At 39.6% G+C, this 25,132-nt stretch overlaps 2 protein-coding genes across 2 annotated transcripts; one reads left to right on the top strand and one right to left on the bottom strand.

The window, feature by feature from the left end:
- Positions 1-6,583: 6,583 nt before the first annotated feature.
- On the top strand, positions 6,584-13,210 carry LOC108676773. Its single transcript, XM_018164910.2, has 8 exons — positions 6,584-7,056; positions 7,382-7,506; positions 7,890-7,996; positions 9,006-9,743; positions 10,420-10,640; positions 10,993-11,150; positions 12,005-12,200; positions 13,082-13,210. The coding sequence occupies exons 1-8, from the start codon at positions 6,868-6,870 to the stop codon at positions 13,208-13,210; spliced, it is 1,863 nt and encodes a 620-aa protein (XP_018020399.1). The 5' UTR covers positions 6,584-6,867.
- A 3,742-nt stretch (positions 13,211-16,952) lies between these two features.
- Positions 16,953-20,348, bottom strand: LOC108676775 (protein catecholamines up). The gene is made up of 4 exons (XM_018164911.2): positions 19,581-20,348; positions 18,652-18,848; positions 17,662-17,737; positions 16,953-17,501 (listed from the first exon to the last, which is right to left on the bottom strand). The coding sequence occupies exons 1-4, from the start codon at positions 20,266-20,268 to the stop codon at positions 17,311-17,313; spliced, it is 1,152 nt and encodes a 383-aa protein (XP_018020400.1). The 5' UTR covers positions 20,269-20,348; the 3' UTR covers positions 16,953-17,310.
- Positions 20,349-25,132: the final 4,784 nt, after the last annotated feature.

Raw genomic sequence — 25,132 nt, 5'->3', positions numbered from 1 at the left:
TACAGGAAGCAGGCTTCTTTCAGATGAACAACTGGAAATTACATCCAGAGGATTCAATCTTGAGTTGTGAACTATTTGCCATTGCTCAGGCTGCTCTTATAATTAGGGATAGGAATGCTGATGACCAGGGGGCAGTGGTGTACACAGATGCATTATCAAGTCTGAATTTATTGGCATCCCGTAGACCATCATCTCATTTACCATTGGTATTTCACATTCATCAAATATTGCATGTCCTTCAAGCTCGTCTTCCAGTTGTGATCCAGTTTGTCCCGGGCCACAAGAACATCAGGGGAAACGAGATGGCAGACCTGGCGGCTAAAGCTGCCCTTGCATTACCCGAGGTATCAGCTGAGGCTGTGATGAGCAGGGAGGACAAGGTGAAAGAGATAAGAGTGGCAGTCTGGAGAGCTTGGGAGGAAGAATGGAGACAGAGGGCAGCAATTACTAACACTGGGCACCACCTTTTGAAAATTAGGGACCGAGTGGGATATTGGCCTTGGTCATCCATCAGGGAGAGAACCATTGAAACAGCATTGGCGAAATTCAGATTAGGGCATGTGGGACTTGGTGAGCACTTGTTCAGGTTTAATATGACTAACACAGACCTTTTCTATGTGGGAGAGTTGAAACAATCCAGCACTTCTTCTTGCAATGCCCATTATTTGCTGACAGTCACTCAGATTTGCTGACCCAACTGCACTCAATTGGAGTTCAAGTTACATTAAAATGCATATTAGGTGGAGGAGAATATCCTCATAAAATCCAAGCACAAATTATGCAAAGTGTATACTTTTCCTAGCTTCAATGGGAAAGTTGAAGCAACTTTAAACCTAACCAATAACCAAGACAAAGTACTTCAAAAAGGCCAAATGGCCACAATCCACCAGCACCTCTCCTGCAGATGTACATAGGAATGTAAGTGCATCACCTGTAAGGGGAGTTGCTGGAGGTTGTCTCACTGTCCTTAAGATAAGTCTTTGGACCAAGAAATTATTCTTTTGCCCTCATACCCGGACTGTAGTAGTGGTAAAGTATATGTAGTAGGGTCCGTGGTATGCTCATAAATATCTAGTCACTTCTTCCTGAGAACAAATTGAATGCTCCAGGCTGGACCATTTTGGCCCTATGAATCCTTGTGTCCAAATGGCAAGATTAGTGCTAGGTAAGGGTTACTAATGGGTAGACTAATCAGATGCACAATTTAACTTGCATAAGACACAATTATTTTGCCTAATGGCTTCATTTATTACAGATTGGCTTGCCAGACAAGGGAGCCTTTTGAGCCGTGAGGTGTATGGAGGACGACTCCACTTCCTCAAGAAGCAGACAAAACAACAACAACACCTGAATACTTAGCCGGTATACCACTATACCTACTCTACACGCTTGCAGTCTACTGAACTTCATTCATGGTCATACTGGGTGGCTGCTGAATAAAGTGCACACCATGCTGGGCGCTGAATTATTTGCTATATATACTCAAACTATGCAGCTTGCCATCACTGATGAATCTCTGAACTTCTGAAGGATAAGCCAATTCTGATCATGACTGACTTACAAGCAGCACTGCAAATTCTTTCTTCACTGTCAGTTTGCTCCTATTGCTCAATCATTGCTCAAATTCATAAACTTATGCAAATCAAGGGGCTCAATAGAGTGGGTTCTTGGCCTGTAGCCACAGCAACATTCATGGGAATGAAGTGGCTGACAGAATAGCAAACCTTGCACATGCAAATGATTGCTCTGCCAGATCCATTTTGTGCTTTGAAGAGTGACTGTTACAGAACAAATTATTGAAATATTGGTCACTCTGGTCACGTGGTGGTCAGAGCCTCAGACATAGTGCAGTCTTCAGGGAAGGGAACCTTCAGACTGGGCTTGGGAGAGACAGTAAATTATGTGGACTATGGACTGCTACCTTGCACAATTGAATGTGCTGTGGCTCGGGGTTGCCTGCCAAAGACCACCACTGCCCTGAGTGTAATGGACCATCATGATTCCTGCCTTACGGAACGTAGCCTTCAACACTGCAAGCCGTCCATATCTAGGCCGTGGGTCGAACCAGCCCTCGGTCGAACGGCCACTTGTCTAAGGACGATAAATTTTGGAACAGAACTATGCTATCTGAAACCTAACCTCAGATGCGATGAACGTAAAATTACGCAATTTAACAATGCCCAGAAGTCAAATTTGATCCGTGGAATGGTCACTGGTGGTGCACGGCAGGTTCTGTGTGAGGCCGGAGAAAGACAAAGCCAAGTGAGTGGTTCATGGCTGATTGGTGGATGTCCGGACTCCGGAGAGATCCAAGGCGTTTGATTCAGGGCTTATTGTGTACAAAATTGGTGGTGCATGGCTACGCTCCCATGGCTCGTCTGCAGCTTGGTCATGCTGGTGTGAAAGCCCACTTGGCCCATTTCAATTTGGCCAATTCCCGCATCTGCCCCACATGCAACACAGAAGACACAATTGAGCATTTTATTTTGCACTGTTTGCTATACATCAATCAGAGGAGCAAGGAGGGAATTTTGCTCAAATCTGGAGAACCTTTCACTTCCTTGGAACTGGAAGTTGGAACCTCATCACAGCTATGGGAGGGGGAGATATTCCTCAAAAAAGAAGAACTGTGCCACTGTGGTCATTCATTGCCTGGGAGCTGGGACAATACCTGCTAAGATCATTAAGATGCAGCATGGTGAACACCCTATGAAAATTATCAGTGCCTAATTCCTTTGTCATTTCCTTCCATACAACAACCTCTTTGTGAGAGCATGATTAAAAATTCAAATTAAAGTGAAGAGGCAGTTGAGTCAGAGTTTTCAAGAAAAAATCAAGTTGTGCCCTTGTGCTCAGGCTGGGAGTTGTGACTGTTTCACATCCAAAGTCTTAAAATCGAATTAAAAAAAATTCGTGGCCATGGAGCCATATGGTATGGACATCACTCACTCACCCAGGGTCCCAGGGGCGCTAATATCTTTGTCGGTGCTGCGCCGTATCTTGATTCTTAATCAAGTAGCCCCAGTCACGGGTCACCCAGGACCAGCCAACCAGGACATGCCAGTGCCACCTAACCTAAGCTGCAAGCCTGCAACAAACATTTTTATTTTCAGACTTCATTACAGTAGAGGGTTTAAACAAATCATTAAGATGCTTTTTCTGTAAAAGATTCACTGATGTTTTAAATGTAGGTAGCAGTAGCCTTATGTAGGCTGATTTCCTGATTCATGTTCATTCATCTGTAGACTATTAGTTCATTACATTCAGTAGGCTATATAATTATGAATTAATTATCTATACCCATCATGGCTACATGACAAACCGAACATTATTTTGATTGCAATACATAAACAAATAAGAAAAAGGGAATTTATTATGCAATTGTTTATATCTTACGCTCATCTCTATAGTCAGAGGCTTGCGTAAGAATTTTAGCACAATCAAAGGATGATATTATAAGATATAGTAGCCAATGTAAGGGTTGTGCTCTATACTGCTCTAAACTGCTAAACAATCATGTGCCTGGAGTCAAACAATTGATGCACACATCAATCAACCTCAATCAGGCTTTTGCTGTTGTGATAAAAAAATCCCGCCCATCAGAAATATGTTTTGTTCACACTTGCTGTTTGTTGGCTAGCAGTTAGACTCCTGCGTCTCGAAATAATTTTCTCGAAATGAACTGGGACAGACGAAACGAGACGAGAAAATTCCGGGAAAAAAATAACGGGACAGAGGGTAAAATTTGTCCCGGAATAAACGTATGAACCGAGACAAGACTTCTGTCCCGGACTTTAAAACTTGTGTCCCGGTAAATTATATTTTTTTCGAAAAAATCACATGAACAAAAATGTCTTAGAATTCTGTTTTACATATGTGTACCAAATTTCAGATTGATCCCTCTGTAAATTACTGAGATAAATTTTTAGGGAGACGCTCCCCTTAACCGCGCCTTGTCTTGTTCATAACTCAAATGGTCGAGTTTGGCAACGTTCGCCGGTAAGTGCGCCATGCGCCCATGCCGGTGCTCTAGTTACTCTTTAGCCTTCAACTGGTCAAGATCGCTGCCATATCTACTGCTAATTTTTATCAAACTACATAATTTTCCTTGATTTACCGTCATAATTATGGACAAAAAGGGAACGGTTAAACGTAAAAATATCACTTTGGAGACTAAGCTTGAAATAATTAAGCGTTTTGATAATGGTGAAACGAATATGAAGATCGGTGAAGACCTAGGGTTTCCCGAGTCAACAATACGCAAGGGAAACAATACGTTTCTTTCGCATTTCTTTTATTTATTTCCCCTATTATTTAGAAAAAAATATGATGAATTTTAGTGGAAAAAAAATTATTATATAACTTTGCTATTTTAGAGGATTCATTATAATTATTCCCATATATTCTTAATTTTGATTAGCGCGGTTTTGCTTAACACGGTAAAACTCGGGGATTTATTAACTGCGTTAATCAAGGGATTGCTGTACAATACTTGACTGTCTTGCTTAACTTGCAATCTTAACCACACATTGAAAGTTTTCATAAGGATTCTCTTCAACAGTTTTAGTTTATAAGTGAGCAACAAAAAAATTAAGCTGCTCCAATTACTGCGTGCAAGAAATTATGAGAAGAGTTCTGTATTACATTCCAGTGTATTGAGAAATACAATAAGCATGTGTTGCATAATTGAATCTAGCAAAACCTCTCATTCTGGCCAATTCAAGAATGCAGCACAAAAAGGAATTCCCATCTACCGTTTAGTTAGCAGCCATAATCAAAATAATGCTAAATTGTTGAAATATTGCTCTCAGCGCTGCATTAGTAAGTTAGTTGCATTAGTAAGGCCACAGTAAATTTCAAATTGCTGTAATTTTGCCTGGTTCACTATCACATACCATTTGTCAATAAAAATAAGACCCAAAAATTGACAAAATAATTAAGGTGTGCTGTAATCTCTGAAATGATCAGTTTTGCTGTTTTAATAAATAAATAATGTCTCTATAATGAGCCCTTTTTTATTAAAAAACTTAATAAAGTTATATAAGAAAAAATTTGCTTCATTGTGAATTAAAGGTATTCATTTAGTTTCTGAACTATAGCCTGCAAAATTACAAAACAAACATACAGTATAGTTGTCCCAGCAGTTGCGGCCCCTTTAGCACTCATTTCTTTCTATACTGTTGGTTCAATATAAAAAAATATATTGTCAAATGGGGTTATAAGGGATAGGTGGGGTAAATCAAAACGTGCGTCCCACATTTTGTGGAAATGTTGTAGCAGCTAAACTAATTGAAATATTGCGAAACTAAAAATAGTGGTGTAAACTTCAACATTTTATTATCTAATATCTAGTATGTATAAAGCTAGGCTGCTAGTCAAGAAATCATACATTTACTATCTCTAAAGAATTTCTGAAAAAAAGTGTGATTTTGGAAAAGTACCTCTACTAAGGATTGACGGAATTTGCCTATCTCATTCCAAAAAAAATGGCAGCCATTTCTGTGTGATGGGGTAATAAGGGACACCCCTAAAAATGCATAAATTTGTAGTTTAACCTTGGTTAGCAGAAGCTCCAGTTAACAAAAAAGTTGATTAACAACAAAGAATTTTGATTACAATTACCTCGCTCAGCAAAAAAAAATTCACTTATCAAAAAATTAATGCATCCTTGGTCAGCACAAAATTGTGCACAGAATGTCATATACTGTCAAACGGGGTAAAAAGGGATGGGCGGGGTAAATAGGGACGTGCGTCCCACATTTCGTAGAAATGTTGTAGCAGCTAAACTAATCAAAATATTACAAAACTAAAAATAGTGGCATAAACTTCAACATTTTTACTATCTATTATGTATAAAGCTATTCAAGAAATCAAACATTTACTATCTCTAAAAAATTGCTGAAAAAAAGTGTGAAAAGTGCGATTTTGGAAAAGTACCTCTGCTAAGGTCTGAAGCAAAAAAAATATTCGCCGTATTGAAAAATTTTACTTGCATAGAAGTTTTAACCAGGTGTCGGCTTGAAAATGTAATTGACAGAATTTGCCTATCTCATTCGAAAAAAAAATGGCAGCCATTTCCATGCGATGGGGTAAAAAGGGACACCCTCTGGGGCTAGTATGGAATATATCTACTTGGCGAGCCGCGACTGAATTTTTCGAGCCGTGGTTTTATGGATTTGCCAGCCGTGATTCCTTATTCATACCTTGTAATAGTAGTAATTAACAGTAGTTTGTTAATATTTTTTGTTAATATGTACAATGTTAAGAAGTTTCAAACAATTATTTGATTATATAGGATGTATTTAGAAAATAATTGAAAATCTGAAAGACCACAAGGCCACACTGTAAGGGTTCTGGTACGATGGATGGATCAGGATGCATTGAAGCTTGTCCGGAAATCAGTTGCGATGAGTATAAGTGTTGCAATGCGTGGAGAGTGAGGGATATACTATCTAAGTTGTTAGCAGCATTTTCTTGTTAAAAATTGCCTGGTGATGCACTTTGAATATAGCTGGTGACATTTTGGGCTTAAAATCCATATCTTGGCGATGCTGCTTGCAAACTCTGCACCCTGGCCTGTGTGTATTTATGATTATTGAATTGACATTCTTCATTTCAGATGTTACTATCTGGTAGTCTGCCAGTCTGGAAGCTGCATTTTGTGTACAGAAAGAATCAGTTGAAATATATTCTTCAAAGTAGGACCATGAAGCATTATCATGGTCGAAACAATGTGACTAACATTGTTCACAAAGTTCAGAGTATTTTGGACTTTGGTTCTAATTCTTCTTTTTGTATGTGATATTTGAATACTTCAGGTAACAATTTAAATGATCAATTTATCCAATTTTGCAGTTTGTAGACATCATGATAGTTAAAGATCAAGAAGTGCCATTGTTTGAAGATGCTGTAGGACAATCAAGTTCAGAGAGGCAAGTGTGTCTTCTGTGTGGAGCTGTTAGCTTTGCCGATCAAAGAAAATTCTACCAGTCCCTGGAGCTATTGGCTCTGAAAACCAAGTGTAGTGGCTCATCCATGCTCACCATCTTGACTAAGGCAGGTATTTTGCTCACTGCTTGCCTTATGTAGAAGTATAAATGAAACAAGCCCTTTGAGTATTGTAGTTCAGTAAGCCCATTTTACTATCTTCAACTGTTAGATTGTGCCAGAGAGAGTAGAATGATAAATATTTCATTTATTAATTTAACTTGTCAGCATTTCTATTTATACAAGTATTTGGCTATGCTCTACCTAAAGTAGGTGATGTTTAATGTATAATTTTACTTATTAGGTGACTAGGGTAATTGCTTTAGTTTCTTACATGAAATCTATAATTTTGTACCTGTTTATCAATAATATTATTGAAGCAAATTAATTGCAGATTGTTGGTTCACATCACCAGTACAAAAGTAATGATGCAGTTTGCAGCCAGTGCTATAACAGTCTCAACCTGCTTGATGAGCTCCACACTCAAGCTCAGCAGCTGCAAAGTCACCTTGTTTTAACGTATGTTACACTTAGTCACTTACATATAAACTTTTAAGAACTTTTTATGGGATTGTTGTGCTTTTGATTTACCAGTTAATCATTTTTGAAAAAAGGTCAAAGAAAGTTTTGTCCTGTGATGTCTTTTGTTTTAGGTTTGAGAAGCAGTTGTAGACTATAGTATTACTTATAAATGTACAAAATTTTCAATTGTAACTGGCTATTACTAACAATTAAATAGGTACTCATCTTATTTTTTTTTTATAAATATTAATCTTAACTTTTCATGCATGTTTTTAGATCTTATGCTAAAGAAATGTTTGAAAAGATTTTTCATCTAGTTGATGAGCTAAACAAAGTTATTTCAAAATTCAAGAGTTTAACTTTTATGTGGCCTGCAACAGTTACCGCAGCACTCGACGACGGCAAGAAGAACCTCCACTTGCATGCTCAGAGGCGGTGAGGAGTCTGCTCAGCCAGTCCCAGCTGCTGCAGTCTGGCGTCACTATTGGTGAGTTGACCAATAATAAACAGTGCATATGTGGCGCCATTGGTGAGTTAACACTTGATGAAAACTGTATATATTGTGTCATTTGTTAGTTGACACTGGATGAAAATTGTGTACCTATGTGGAGTCATGGTTGAGTCTAAATGATAAACCTTGAATAAATTGCATCATTTTTGAGATAACTGAGGATTATTATCACTGCATTAATGGGAGTTTTAGTGAGTTGACTGAAAATGCAAACTGGTAAGTTGATGGATGATTATCCCTGCATGAATGGAAGTTTTAGTGAGTTAACAGATAATTATCCTTGTATTTACCAGTATATAAAAGAACTGGTGACTTAACAATAAATGACCTTGCATTCACATAGATGAACTGGTAAGTTGTCAGATGAATAACCTTGCATACATAGGAGAACTGGTAACCTGACAGATATTACACTGAGCATGGAGAGAAACATCCCATACAGGCATGTGTGTTGAGTTCCATTTTCATGCATAAAAGTAATGATGATTTAAGCTAATCAGGAAGATTTGCTGGTTGAAATTTGGCTTGATTTTGTCATAGTGGTTTTTAACTGCACCTTGGGTGCTGGTCTGGCATCAAGTCACTCCTAGGAGTACAACAAATTATCCTTCATACCAGCAACTTGCATACGGTACTTAGACATCTTCTTTTAATTTTAGGCATCACATTAGAACAAATTGAGATGTAGCAGTTATTATGGTGCAATGGGAATTTGTTGAGATAACATTCCTAATTTTTGCCCATATTGAGCCATCAGCAAGGCCCTACTGTTTGCTTGATAGCACAAATAATCACGATAAAACAAATATCAGTATTTTATGTACAAATTGAGAGTCTTGCTGGTATTTTACAGGCTTTTAATCAGGAATATTTTCTCTTATTATTTTATCAATTATATTCCTTGTAAGGATAGAATCTCAATGTAAATTTAATGTCAGATGATTTACCTCTGCCTGCTGAATGTAACTGCATTTCCTTTTCATAGATGCAACACCAAGCTTGTCTCTGACATACACCAAGTCACCGCCACCCAAGAGACGTCGTGTCGTGGCGCGCTCTGCCGAAGAATTCTTACGTGATGCTAACCACTGCTGTGACTACCTATGCTCACATGCTCCTGTAGATTCTTCCTCATCCAACTCATCGTACCGGCAATGGTTACCTCCTGAATTTCCTGAATATATTCCTTTGTCTAGCCACACAACTCCCTCCTTTATGCGCTCTGAACATAATGACTGTTTGCCCACCAACAAAAGCTCCTCAGCTTGCAGCCAAGACACAATACTAAAGTGTTCTGTAGGAGACCTCAGCCAGTCTCTCTTTGCGTCCAACCCAAGTACTCTTTTCAATATAAGATCTAATTTATCATATTCTAGTGTTAATTCATCTTCTAATCCCAACTACCGATTATTCAAACAACCTAATTCAAGGGCCAAAGCTACAGAAATCGGCCAAGATATCGAGCAAACTTTGCCGAAAGTTGTCGCCAAATTCATCACTCCATCTCTGAAGAGCGTCATCTCGTCGCCCCGCCGACTCGTCAATGACGAGCGCCTGTCTCGTCTTGACGACAGTGTGCAGGTTGTGAGCATCTCTCGAGACGTGGCGACTGGCCACGAACCTGACGATGATGACGTGAAGTCGACGAGTGACAGCAGTTGTGACGAATCTAGTGTGCCTGCTGCTTCTGCCGCCTTTGGTGGTGTATCTGCACCCGGTAGTGGTGGGTGATTTTTAATCTGTATCATGTTTAAAAATCCAATCTCTTGTTTGTATGCTCAGTAAAAGAAAATAACGTTAAAATTATACTATTCGAATTAAACTCCACCTCATAGTTATGCCTGCAAGTCTTTCGTCTTTCTTCCAAAGTATAGTTGTTTCCAGCACTAAAGCATGATGACCAACACTATGTATCAGTATTGATGCCTTCTGACCTGCTTTGTAGAGAGCATTATCTAGATCCTTCTAAAATTCCAAATGAACTGTTTTCTTACTGTCGCATGCAATGATTCAAGTGGATTGATTTCCTCACTGCAAATTATAGCTATGTACCATAGTGACACATCAGTTTATTGCTTAGAATGCTTCAAATATGAATCTTGCAGTGTTTAGTAAAGTCTTATAAATTTTCAAGAGCAAGTAATGCTCCAGTAATTCAAATTAAATCAAATTCGTTGTCTCTGTTAAAATTTAAATCAAACTTGTCCTTGTTACCAATCTGGTGCCATTTTGTGGAGCCTTCAGACACGGGTAATTCTAGGCTTGCACTCGACTGCCGTGTCATCTTCATAAACTCTCATTTGATTGCTCTTTTGACGACAGTCACTGTAGTACAACAAATCTAATTAAAGTGATAAGCTTCACATTAGCTTGAGGGCAATAATGCCGGGACTCGACAGGCGAGGCTGGCAGCCTGGCGGCGGAAGTGACGCAGGCGGCCATGTTACTGAGCAACCCTGAGGCCTCATCGCTGCTGCAGTCCTTCCTCACGACGTCGCTGTGGATGGCCACGCCTGCTGACGGCGATAACAACGGTCACGTCACCAAAGATGGCGCTGCCAAACCCCATCATCACACGCGCGCCAACTCCGATGACGAAGATGATGATACTGCCGTCACGGTCAGGATTTTTTTCCGATCTTCAATAAGAGTTTATGAGTACCACTTTAGAACTTTATTTACTTCGTTTTTCATATGGTTCATTTTCCGAAATTATTCAGCTGTTGTAAACGTATGTACATCGCTGTACATCCAAGCTTAAAATAACAAAGACAACGTCAGGGGAGTATCGTCCAGTTGGAGTTGTTATATCGTTGTGATGTTTGTGATATATTTAGCGCTTAGTGTTCTGATGGTCCTGTTCGTTACTGGGCCTTCAAGAACGAATAGCATTGATGTATAATGACATTTAAAGTATCCCTGATGACAGGGTTGACTGCAAACAATTTTAGCCGTAGTGATATATGTTGCAGGAGCTGAGCGAGGACGTGACGCGGGAGAGCCTCAACGCCGTAGCGGCTACGCTGACCAGAACTACGCGACGAGAGCTCAAGAACACAGGACAAAGCTACGTCAACACGCGCGGCAAGACGATAGAGGCGAAGCACGTTGCGCCCCAGGACTGCTCCAAGTCAGTAGTAGTAGTATTGAACTGATTAAAGTTGTCATGACTTGCTTTGCTGGTGGAAGTGTTGCAACTTGCACCATTGATGAAAAGTTGCTGCAACTTGCCTCGCTGGTGGAAGTGTTGCAACTTGCACCATTGATGAAAGTTGCTGCAATTTGCCTCGCTGGTGGATGTGTCGCAACTTGCAACACTGGTGAAAGTTATCTGTAATTGACTGGATGATTTATGCAGACGTCTGCTTGTAGTTAGTTCCTGAGCCTCTAGCACGCTGGCCCTTTATTCTCGTTTTTGTGACAGATCTAATCTGGGGAGGCTGCGACTTGGATGTGTGTGCCTACAGTCGCCTAGTTTATTATCAAAATATCCTGCCATACTCTTGATGTCTTTAAAATGATCCTGACATACTTCTAAGAGTGCTCAAATTTATAAAAAGTTAAATTCTTCATTTTTTTTATGGCGAGTTTTCATTTATATATAAATGGTGAACTCTTCATGTATAATATAAATTGCTTGTCGCGATGATTTACATTGCCTACACTTGTCTGCAGAATATAAATTTTTGTCTTATTAAATTATGAATTGATTGATTGTATACACGCGCTGCTGTTTTCGACGATGCAGGTTTAAAATATCACGTTTCAAAACTAGAATAGTTTAGTACTTTGCATGGGCGTTGTTTTGCCCCCATTTACGACGGTGGCGCTGGTTCGAGATAATGGATATTGCTATGCCACATTCAAGATGATGGCGCTGGTGCGAGATGCTTGTCGTTGTTTTGCCACATTCACAACATTGGCGCTGGTGTGAGACGCTGGCTGTTGTTTTTGTCACATTCACGACAGTGTCGCTGGTTTCAGATGCGTGCTGCGCTGCGGGGCGAAGCTGTCAGAAGCCGATCGGCAGAGCATCTTCGCCGAGTACTGGGGCCTCGCGGACTACGCGAAGCAGCGGGAGTATCTCGCGCACCACATGCACCGCGAGGAGAAGCTCGGCCCCAGCGGCCTCACGCGCACCGTCGTACTCTACTACCTCACGCACCACACCAAAGTTCAGGTGACATCTTTCGCTGTAGATACTGATTTTTAATTCGTTTAATTGTTTTTGTAAGAGAAAATTTGAGCATTTTATCGATTCCTCTGTGGTATAATTCCCTTGTATGAATGTACGCCTCCTTGTTACTAATATGCAATCCGATTTCACATGCTCGTTTACTTCGCTGGGCATTTTAAATAAATCGCTTGCTCGTTTCCTCCTCATGCTGTATCTGTCCGTATCTGTATCACTGACGAGTGTCCCCCATGGTTGAAATATATAAGGTTGACCCACGAGAAGTTTCACCTTTCATTTCAGCTTTCTTGTTACGTCACTGAGATCGAGAAATGTAAACAAACCAGTCATCCCCACGACGGATTAGCTGACTGGTTTGAACGCATTTCGGTGATTGGTTAATGCCCGTGACGTCACTGAGATCAGTGACGTCACAAGCAAATAACAAGCTCCATCCGCGAAAATGAGCATCTCGCGAGTCAACCTAATACTAGTTCAACCATGAGTCTCCCCTATCCGTCCTGCACAAAATTTACGAAAGTGCTGGTTGAGCCTAAAATTGAATTTGTTAATGAATTGCATCTGGGTTCTGATTATTGCTAAGAATTTAAACTCGGATCAAAGCTATGATTGTTCCTCAGTAGACCTGCTGCAGTAGCAAAGAAAAATGGATTGAGTGGTAGACGCAACTGCTTATAAGGAACTGACTCAGACAAGTTAATGCTTCATTGTAGGTGAAACTGTGAATGAAATTAAGAGCCAAGATTACTCGTAAGCTCAAATTTAACCAAATATTCACCGAAAAAACCAACACGTGCGGTGTGCTATAATACTAAGTAGCAGGACTGATGAATATGAAACATTAAAAGCTAGTTGCTACTGCGCAGGTGTGCCGGCAGTTCTTCCTGAAGACGCTGTGCGTGTCGGAGAAGGCGTCGCGCATTGTGCTCGAAAAGAAAATGCGCGGGGACTTCGGTGCGCCTGAGCCTCCGCCTCCTGCTTGGTTTACGGACTGAAGCTTCAATACAAAGTTATTATTACAGTAATTTGTGGAACTAAATACTGGTTTGTCCTGTTTTCCGAGGGTTTGTATGTAAATTTGCTTCATGTAAGTAAATTTTTAGTGTACAAGCTAAACAGAGAAGAATTTTTGGATTCGGAGTTATTTACCCTGATAACTATAATACCTACCTACTGCAACAGAGGAAATTCCAACGATCGTAAGGAAAAATGAAAAGTAACAATTCAAACCATGGTTGACATGCACGATTCTGAAATTATTAATAGGTTACCTTCATTTACAATAACAAAAGTATCGGTAAATTTTTAGGTATCGGCTGATATCACAAATAGAAAAATATTCTGATAAAAATAACATAGGTAACGTAATGGCGATGCAAAGCAAACAAATATACTGAAAATTACCAGCGATGGACGTGCAGAAACCAGTAGCACTTATATTTATCATGTGTCGAACGACCCTCTCTAATTAAATTTTCAAAATGAGATTATATATTTTCAATGAACGCACGACAATAAACTCCAGTTTTCAAGATCATAATAAAAAAATAGTTCATTTAATTCACCAGAATAACACTAAATAGTGCACATCTGTAGGGTTTACTCAGAAGTGTTTCGTCAAGACACCGACCACAAGAGCAACAAAAACATTTCATCTCGATTAAGTCAACTATACCGAACATTCCTGGAGAATCATTTACGTTTTTAACAAGTGCTCGGAGGCCTTATCAGAAAATAACGGTACTTACTATTCTAGCAATTCCATAACATGAATGACCTTAAATGGTACCAACACAAACTCCCAGAAAATTTTCAACCAATGCTTATCAGAAGAGACTTACAGCTCACAATAAGTAAACATGAAATCCCAACAAAGAACAACAGCATGACAACCTCACGTCGAAATTTTCGCAATTCTCAAGTCAACAAACAGCTTGCGATATTCAGATGGAGGAAATGTAATCAATACGTTGACGGCCTAATGAATTGGGGTTATTTTCCTTACAGAAAATTTTTGTTACAAATTATGTCAATGCTACCACTGGGAACGAGAGATTCGTCTGATAATCGTAGCCTGGCTTTGGCTTAGTGCGACGAAACCTGGAGCTGGAAATAAATCATGTTGAAGAGAAAGCTTGAGGAAATATGATACGAAAACCGTATTTGGCTGCGTGATAGGAGACCATTAATATTATTTATATCGTAAGAGGTAAAAGGAAAGAGTTTCATGAATCCTCATCCGACAAAAATAAAATGTCCAAATTTGGGACCACATAAAAAAAGTTTAGCGCCTTAGCGAAAAACTCGAAGAGGAAATTGCTGCATACAATCATTTATTTTGTAAGTAGCAGTCAGATCAAATAATATCTGAATAAAAGGACGGAAAATAACACAATTGGCACTTGGTTAACGAGTGGCGCTAGCCAGTGAGCAAACCGATTGAATTATACAAGGAGAGGTAGAGGGCTATATTCACGTGCTTTAACAAAGTTTAAATTATAGAAAAATATAATTAACGTTTGGATATACAACGCCCACCTTTACATTAACTGCAGAATCATAATTTAAAGAATTACTGTCTTAAAATAATGGGGAATTTTTTATCCATCAAGGTGTAATGTAGAAAAAGGTTAATTTACTTCATGTTCATTATCCTAAATCCAAAGATATTAGAACATGGATTGCCCGTAAGACATATACTCACGTGGACAAGATTTTACCCGCGTGATTTTAATAAATTAAATTCAACTTTTAGCATCAACAATCAAACGAAACGCTGTGAGAGAATTGAGGACATGATTGTTCTCGAGTGTACAACCAATGTAACAATTATTAACCATACCGTCGAAAGAAAATTCTCATATTAAAAGCTTCGTTATTTGAGCTCTTCGGTTCTAAAAGTTCTCAAGTTACAAAAAAAAACAGGAACCATGGGGCGGTTCTCTCCAAAACGAGACGCTCAAGTTTCATAATCGCAACAAAATTTTTACTAAGACCGGACCTGCAAAGGTTAGGGGAAGAAAGCATCAGTTCGTAGTTGCTACCGAGTTAGTTAGTTTAGTGGCCACAGGTTTACTAGCGCTTCAGCTATTTAGCTATCTCGCACCGAAAGTCATGCATCTCAAAGAGACGAAGTGACAAGGAGGGACAGATGAAAAGCAACAGAAACGAAGACACTCGAACAAGAGGTCGCTTACACGGGACGTCGGCCACCCGCATGAGGGAGACAGAGAAGGGAAATTTAAGGAATCCTACATACATAATAACTTAACCCACAACCGAGACCTGCACTCAGACACCGCGAGCTCAGCGGTGGGACGCTCAGGAACAATCCCTCTAGGAGCGCGAAATCCCATATGACTTCTGACGCGCACAGACTAGTTGCTACCGAGACCAGCCATAATACTCATCAATACGCCTATTTATCTTCATTCCAGAATAATATGACAGAGTGACTGTCACATAGGATTTGCCTCTTACTTATTGTGCACTAAATTTTACGCAGTTGGAATGGGGCAAGTGGCGATATGGGCTGTGCTATTTAAAGCTTTTCATCTTCAACCTAACTTATTCAAGCTGCCTAGTGAAAAAAATGAATAAGTAAAGCATACTCATTTACACACATAGGCATAAGGAAATAAATAATCTTATTGGTTAAACAAAGGCGAAGAGACGGAGATCAATCGGCCACTAAACTCAAAAGCTTGAAATTGAAAACCTTAGCAGGCGAGCATAAGAACAGAAATCTTATTAATTGAAGAGGCAGAATTCAGGATGCACCAAACGCTCAATTTTATAACACAAAATATTTGTTAGTAAAACAAGATTTCAAGGGTTCCAATTCAACGCCATTCATTGCGCTATGAATAAAAAGCACGCCGCTTGCCGTGCACCCCTTTGATAACAAAATATATTTTTTAAAATAACAGTTCGGTCAACCTGTATTAGCTTAAATAGAAGTAAGCAAATAAGAACAAAAAAAAAAAACATAAAATTGCTCCTCACAATTATGGCTTCCGATTTTGCCTGTGGATTAAATAAATGAATGTTAAAATGCAAGTCAGCAAGATATTTCGTTTCCGTAGCTTCTGACTGTAGAGAGCAATGATGGGAATAATACATAAATTGCCGACATGAAAAGGCAATGTATTCAGGCTCCATGAATTATTGATTACTCAACAATTGGAGAGCGCTACTCGAAGTAGGTATTACTTGGAAGACACAACTATCGTCGGACCCTCAATTCCCAAATAATATAAAACTCAACCCCTCACTGAAAGTTCATTTCACAATTCACGTATGAAGAAAATAATTGAAAGAGATGAAGAAGTTACAAAGATGAAATTGAAGAAAGACGATGAAGAGAAGAGAGATGAAGTTACAAAAAACGGGCGATAGAGGGTTCACAAAAAAATTGATAATACTAAAAAATAGTAAATCCCCAAACGCCTCCTTTTGTCCCAAAGCAAGCTAATAACTCAGCTGAATGTGAACTGAGCGGCGGACCGAGGTTAACAACGAACTCATCCTTAGCTTACCAAATTTCAACTGATGCATTTCACATCACGAATCAAGAGTCGCAGTTTTCATTATTATTATTTGAAAAATGAGGTGGGACATCCCACGTTTGATAAAATGAAGTAACACAACAGACCTCCGTGTCAATAAAAGCAACAAGGATTTTAATAAGGAAGCCCGATGAGCTGAAATATCATCTGCATAACCATGAGTATTCTCAAAAATAAATTCATGGCGCACCACGAACAAAGATTATTTTAGATCAAAGATAAACTTGCATCATTACAGTTAGTATCAAAACAAGTCTCTCGAACATGCATGTGCCGCATAACACTACACTGATAATTTGAGCGTGACTCGCTACTAACCAAATAATGTTTTGTAATGAAGCTGGGCTGTGGTTTATCATTGAATTTTTTGGTAAGCCGTCATCATTGCATTTTTTGTTACTTCTTTGCAATTTCCGGCAGATTTTAAGATGAGCGCCACGATCTAAGGCACAAAACTTCCTGTTGGTCCGGTCCAAAGCTTGGCTAGCCAACTTCACGTGTCCGATCACACGCCCACGCTTTGAGTTCTACGCGTGTCCGGCCTCCTCGAAGGCGGCGATGATGAGCATGAGCACGACGCCGGCCACGAGCGCGGCCACCTCGCACAGACTCTGCCACAGGCTGCTCTGCTCCAGCAGCTCTGGTATCACTGATACCGTCGCGATGTAGATGAAGCCTCCAGCCGTAAACGGAAGGATCCACGCCACGTTTTCGTCATCTGTTCGTCAGCATAAGATGAATTTTCCGTATTTTCTCTTCACATTCATAATTTTGTTTAGTAACGTCGTATCATTATACCGTAATCACACAAAATGAGTGAAAAAATTAGTAGCGCAGTGGAATATAAATGTATTCAGAGTGAAGCAACGGCCTCCTACCTGCACCCTCGGCAAGGAGAGAGATGGCGGTGCCCGAGAGCGCCCCCACGGCCGTCACCAGCTGCAGCAGCATTGCCTGCGCAAATCAAACCCTCAGTTTTCTATTGCCGCATCCATATCTGTGGTCTGTAAAGAGCCCTTCAATAAATCAAACCCTCAGTTTTCTATTGCCGCATCCATATCTGTGGTCTGTAAAGAGCCCTTCAATAAATCAAACCCTCAGTTTTTCATTCCCACACCCTCATCTGAGGTCTGGAAAGAGCCCTGACATGAGGCATGACGTCCTCTGACGAGCGAAATTTCAACGACTCAGAAATTAGATCATTACTCACTGCAGTGAGTGACAGAGAGCGCATTTTCTCGTCCGTCCGTCCGTCCGTGAAGTCACGGACGGGCGGGCATGACGAGCACAATAGCGCCTTCTTTTTCATAAATGAGAAAATGTGCTAAAAACAGGCTTTTTCAGTTTTTCCAGAAATAAACAAAACAAACGTGTAGATCAGGTTTGAATGTGGCGCGCAGAAGACAAACAACGCAATAACGACCAAAAATACATGGCTTATGATGATCCCTCCTGAAATTTAATTCAAAGAGGAGTAAATAAAATAAAGGTTATCCCTACTTTCGTTTCGCACATAATGCTGATTTTGGCACCAATCAAAAAAGAATATACATAGGAATGAAATTATTCATATGTTCTATAAAGCATGAAGAGAAATTATCTGTATAAAAGTTTATGAGCTGAAATTGCAATTAATTCACCACTAAATAACTTTGAAACATTTATTCACTTCATTCTTCTTAAACATTGTTTTTAGCACATTTTCTCATTTATGGAAAAAATGCACTATATTGTGCTCGCCATGTCCGTCTGTCCGTCCGTGACCTCAAGTTTTCATCGACGAGAAAATGCGCTTTCTTTCACTCACTGCAGTGAGCACTGAGTTATATTTGTTTTATGTGATACTACACTAGGAGAGGCCTGCACACCTTTCTCTTTGAGCAACCACTCTGCAGAAGAATAGCAAAGTCGCCAATTTCGTGGGGGATCTCGTGGAGGAAAATAGTGACGGTAGTCACGATACCCACAGAGCGGCCTGCCAGAAATGAAGCACCAATGGCCAGACCGTCTGTTACGTTGTGAGTGAAATCAGCAGCCAGGTTCAAGTAGCCGGCAACTTTGATGTCTGCAAATATATGCAACACTTTAGACAATAGAATGGGAATACAGCAATTAGATATCTGCATACCAATCTATAAAAATAAACTGCATTAGGGCAATTTGGATAATGATACATAGATTACGAAGATGATAATATAATTATATAATGTAAATCAGCACGACCCTGGAACGTTGTAGCGAGTGACTTGGACCATTTTTAGGGCAGGTACTTTTTGTGACACAAATAGTCACATAGTAAATGTATAAAATATATCTTTATAGCATTTGTAGGTTACCTATCTTATGGTACTTCAAGAATCATCAACACAATTCTTCTATTGCCAGAATTCTCTGAGTTATAGAGTTCAAAGCAGTCAAAATAACCCCTGTCAATGGTCCAAGTTTCCCCATTTTACGTTATTATATAATATTATTTATATTGATAGTTAAGGCATAGATAAAAATTAATGGCTTAAAATAATAACTAAAATGTTTCAAATAAATTATGGAAGCTGGAATGGAATAAATGGAACAATAATTTTGTGACACAAGTTTAGCCTTCTTAATGGTATGGTATGAAAGAACAAAGTGATTAAATCCTACACAACTGAGTTTTAAGCATCAACTGATAAGTGCCTTTATCCAGTTCAAAGCAAGTTAATGTAAAACTAATAAGCAGAGTCAAACAATAACTCAACCTGATGTGAGTGCTAGGAATTCAACAAAACAATAAGAAGATCTTTAAATGAAAACTCACCTGAATTACTGGAATTTTTCTTCTCAGATTTTTTTACTTTGGCATCTCCATTAGTCTTCTTAACCTTGGCATCACTAGGTTTGCTATGACTGTGGCCATGTCCACCCTTGAATATCCTGACCATTTTTTCAACTACAAGGAAAGTTAGTATACCAGCCAATACAGACAAGCCAATTGTATTATCATGGCCATGGCCTTCTTCATCAGCTGCATGTGAATGGGAATGCGAGTGGGAGTGGGCATGTCCTGCAGCTGCTTGTTTTGCCTGTTGTGCTAGAAGAGCATGGGGGATGAGGTGCAGGAAAGCATCACCCAGCAATCCTCCAGAGGCAAAAGCAAGAAGAACTTTGAGTAAAGGTTGATGTTCTGAAGCATTGTTGATAGGAATCAAGAATAAGATGAGGTAAGGGGCAAGACTTATTAGTAGTGTAGCTGTCATTGCTTCCAACCACACATTGGAGCTTTCTTGAGGAGTGGCTGTGGGTTCAGGTCTTTTTTGAGGTTCATTGGCAGCTTTGCTATACTTGAAGGCTGGGTCTTCATGGTGATGATGGTGGTCATGTGAATGGCCATGAGAGTGGTCATGTGAGTGGCCATGGGCACAAACAAGAGGCAAAGAAAGGAATATGCACAAGAAAATGCATACAGGAACTACAATGCTAAGCACTTGTTTCAGTGAAATACTCATGGCTCAATCTATTTTTGAAATTTATTGAGAAAAAATAATTGCATGCATCCATATGCCAGCAACTACTTATGCTGAAGGATCTGGAACCAAAATTTTATTATTTATTGTGTGATAATCATCTGTAGGACAGAAACTGATGCCTATGATCTACCTGCCTTAATTGAATATAGGTATACCTACACCATTGATATATTATAATGATGTTTAGATAGTATAGGCCAAATAGCAAGTAAAAATTTGAATAGGCCAAAGAGTAAGTAAAAATTGCCATAGTCAACATATCATGATTGAGGATTGCACAGTTGTTATTTATACAAGAAGTCAAACAAGTGTAGAAAAGCTTAACATTTACATGAAAAAAAATTAATACATATGAGTTAGAAAAATAAATTTCATAAGTTATTTAATTTCATAAATTATAAATTAAAGTGGGACAGGACTACTTGTAATCATTTCTTTGGCCTTTTGTCACTAATGTTTTTTTTTCATCTACATCTGTGTTTGCCTAAAATTTTGTAAACATGTACCACTTGCAGGTCACAAAGAGTTGGGGCATCACAATTATCCCACCACATGTATAAACTGTCAAAAATAATCATCACATCAACCGTTTATGGGCAGGAAACATTTTGGCACATTGAAAACTTTTCAAGTAGAAATTTTTCATACCACAGAAGTCAAAGTAAAACACTGAATGCCAGCCAGTACAGACAATACATCCATATATATATATATAGGTATTAGTACCACTATTGTGTGGCATAATAAAATTTTAAAGAAAATTAAACTTTTTACACATTAAACACATGTCAAAGGTGTTAATAATAATGTTGTTGTTGTTGTTGATGTTCCCCAAGCCCCGGTCATGCCAGGAAGCCCGCGCCGAGCAGGAAAGCCGCCACCCGAGCCGGCTCAGACCATAACTGCGCGATGGAGGTTATGCCTGCCCGGAGCCTGGGTGCTGCCAGCTCCGGGCACTACAGCAGAAGATGCTTGACAGTATGGGGGACTGCTTGACATTGGGGGCACAGGTCCATTTGAGTGCTGTCCAGGTGGTGTTTGTAAGAGTTTAGCAAGGGATGGTGACCGCAGCAGAGTCTGCTGAGGTGCACCCTGTCTGCACGGCTCAACTGCTGTTCTGCATGGCTGATGTCTGGTGGTAAGTCATCAATGATGCTGTTGATTGGTAGATTTAAGAGTCCGTTCCGGGTTAGGTGTGTGTGTATGTGTTTAATGAAGGTGGCTGGGTCTGTGGGCGGAGGTATGGAATTAATTATTGTGAGACAGTAGTTGTATGGAGTGTTGGTAATATGTCTGTGTGGGGGGTAGGTACTGAAAGTAATGGCAGGGACTGAGGGGATTGTGGAGTGCTGATGCAAGGTATTGGGGCCTCTCATGTCTAGGTGTTCTTTCATAGAGAGGACTTTGGTTTCAGCATGGACATGACTGGATGGTGTGGTTTGGGTGCTGCCAATTGCAATTCTGAGGGCTGTGCTTTGTAGGTGTTTGTGAAGTGTGGGTGAAATTATGGGTGCCCAGGCTGGACTTTCATAGTCCGGCACTGAGCATATGTATTGTTTGTACACTAGTGTGAGGGTTTCTTTATTCTGTCCAAATGTTGTTCTTGTGAGGGCTCTGAGTGTGTTTAGCCTAGGTCTGCATTTTGGGAGGGCCAAATTACTCGCTTCAACCTCACTGGGGAGCCGTGGGGAGATGGCTCCCCAGAGTGCTGCGTCCTGGGAGGCGCTACCCGGTTGGATTGGACCAACTGTTCTTTCTGATGGGGGACTTGGAGACCCAGCTACCAGGTCCCTGTACCTTCTCATCCTGCTTGGTGGTGACATCAAGCTAAACCCGGGCCCCATCACCTATTGCCCTGCCTGCACCAAGCGTGTGACATCTACTCGCTGGAGTAGGGGATCTGTCTCGTGCAACAGTTGTTGAAGCTGGTTTCACCTCACGTGCACCTCGCTGTCAACCCTTGTTAATAATGTAATGACAAACTCTATGCAAACTTGAAATCCTGCAGCTCAGTACTAGGCACGGTATTGGCTTAAATTTAGAGTACGTAGATGCAGAAATTAAAAATGAACTGATTTTACTCCAAAAAACTTCCAATTTGACACTATCAATACAATGTGCCACATGCCATAAAAGAATCAAAGTTTATCTCACTATTCTGTGTGGTATGGTAATAAAAACTTTGCTGGTATTATCAAAATTGTGAAACTTTTCTGCAATATTCGACCAAATTTTTTGTTTATTTTAGAACATATCATTGAAAAAATTGTTCAGTTACAGATAAATGACTAGTGAAGATATTTGAGAATGGTTAGTCACAAGCAGTTGGTAAATCATGCAATGTCAGAATAGCAGTAGTCCCGTACCACTCAGTACTATACTCTTGCCCAAAATTTCCGCACCCAAACAAAATGACTGAAAATTTTTGGTAATGTAATAGTTGTGGTTATGTCAAACAGCTTGCTAACAGCCATCAAATAATAATAAAAAACAATGAAACATCAATGAACCTTTGATTAAAGTAAAAAGAATGTGTAAAATTGCCCAGGTCAAGTAATTTTATTTTGGCTCTTTTGAAGTTAAAATCAAATATTTTAGGCAAACACTGCCACAGTTCATATTTGATCTTCCCTGGCTCATTAAAAGGATTCACAGCTGCAAACAAACTCATAGTTTGTATATTTCTTATAGCTGCAAATCAAATATATACAAGTACAGCTCCAAAAATGGAGGCTGCCACTGGGAGAGCAGATCTTTCCCAGTCCCACACATGCTTGATGGAGCAAAAATATTTCAAATTCATCCCAACTTTTTCTCTGTGGAGCAATGATAGAACAGTTAAGCACCCAACTTTTCAAACTCAACCCAAGATTGTGTCAACAACTGAACATCATTGACCAATTTCCCTGCCAGTGAGGAATATTGGAAAAAATTTTCTAAAAATTTATGGTAAAAATTCAGTAATGGTATTTTTTTTTAAATTGCTGGCAAAAATGTGCCTTCTTGTTGTTACAAAATGAATAAGGTTTGGGCCACAAGAACAAGTGAAATTGTCAATAAGCATGGGTGGTTTCTTTCATAGTAGATATTTGTGGTTCACAACAATAGGCAAAGCAGTAAATTTCACCTAAAATGCATGGTAGGCCTTTCTACTAATTCTCATGCTTGACTGACAGCAATAGTTAGGCCACTCTGATGCATTTTTGGAAATTGTAAAAGAGAATTAAAAATTATATCAATGAAAATCTCTACTGAATACTGACATGCTCCTTTTATATACTTACAGAGCAATGATTCATATATTAACCAGTGGTGCCACAAGGCAAGCAAAAAAAGTGGTAATTTTATACTTTCATGCTAAATAAATTAGGTCAGGGCCATGAAAACTAAAATTTTCTCCAACCATGGCTCCATGGGCATTCCTGTCCTATTCATGGGAGGCTTCTGCCCAATCTTCCATGGGATTATGGGAATACACCATTGAATGGAAATGATGATAATCAAAAGAATTGTGATAACCACATGGTGATAACCAAAGGAAAATAAAAAAAAAAAACAGTAAAATTGGGGAGAAGCTACCTTTGAACAAGANGTTCCGGGAGATGTGTATAAGAGACAGGGGATGTCTCGTCTCGTCTCGGTATCGTCCCGGAATTCCTACGGAGGGCTGAAAATTGTCCCGGTTTTTATTGCGAACCGGGACAGAGCCTGTTGTCTCGTCTCGTCATAAACAAAATGCCAAACGCAGGAGTCTACAAGAATCCAATCAACGCTTGAACGCGCCCAACGTAATTACAGTCACAAGAATCCAATCAACGCTTGAACCGTTGAACGCGCCCAAGTGCCCAATGTACCAGTCACAAGAATCCAATCAACGCTTGAACGCGCCCAACGTAATTACAGTCACAAGAACCCAATCAACGCTTGAACCATTGAACGCGCCCAAGTGCCCAATGTACCAGTCACAAGAATCCAATCAACGCTTGAACGCGTCCAACGTACTGTCACAGGGATCCAATCATTGCTAGAATGTGTGCAACGTCACAGCCACAGCCATAGTGACAAACCAGAGATTTTTTAGAATCAGTTCATTTTTAATTTCCTCATTTACCAATGATTTAAACCAATTTCTTATGTATGATGATGCTGGCATAGTGGCAAACCAAAGATTTTTTAGAATCAGTTCATTTTTAATTTCCTCTTTTACTCAAGATTTTAACAGATTTCTTATGTATGATAATTCTGGTATCCAAGATACTTTACTGGTCTACTTATAGGACTCAAAAATGAACTTGAAGAAGGGTCTAAAAAACTCTCTGCTTTGCCACTATGGATGCTGGTATCTAGGATACTTTACTGGTCTACTTATAGGACTCAAAACTGAACTTGAGGGAGAGTCTAAAAAACTCTCTGCTTTGCCACTATGGCCACAGCCACTGGAATCCAATCAGCGATAGAAAGCTAGAAGGGACCGCCTCAAATGCACATAATCTTAACGCAGTGATGCTAACTTTATGCGTAATGCTACAATTCTTATTTCAAGAGCGTAATACAATAGTGTAGACTGTAGTTACCGTCAACCAGGGCTACTCGGGACACTTTTGAACGTTTTTATTCTTAACTTCTTAAGTTCTTAGGTACCATGAAACATTTCATAAACAAATTTAGGCTCATTTTATAGCTCTTTGCGAGGGCTATCGAATGACATCTTCAAAAAAATTCCATATGCTATTTGTAAGGTGCCAGAAGCAAAAAAAAGAGTGTCCTGAGTAGCCCCGTCGAACGGGGCTACTCGGGACACTTGCAATAAAACTTCATTTCAAAATATTTGAAGCATGCAGAG

Source organism: Hyalella azteca, unplaced genomic scaffold (assembly GCF_000764305.2).
Source record: "Hyalella azteca isolate HAZT.00-mixed unplaced genomic scaffold, Hazt_2.0.2 contig2218, whole genome shotgun sequence".
In the NCBI taxonomy this organism is placed as follows: domain Eukaryota; kingdom Metazoa; phylum Arthropoda; class Malacostraca; order Amphipoda; family Hyalellidae; genus Hyalella; species Hyalella azteca.
The sequence above is the reverse complement of the archived record's forward strand: the minus strand, read 5'-3'. Positions and strand labels throughout refer to the sequence as shown.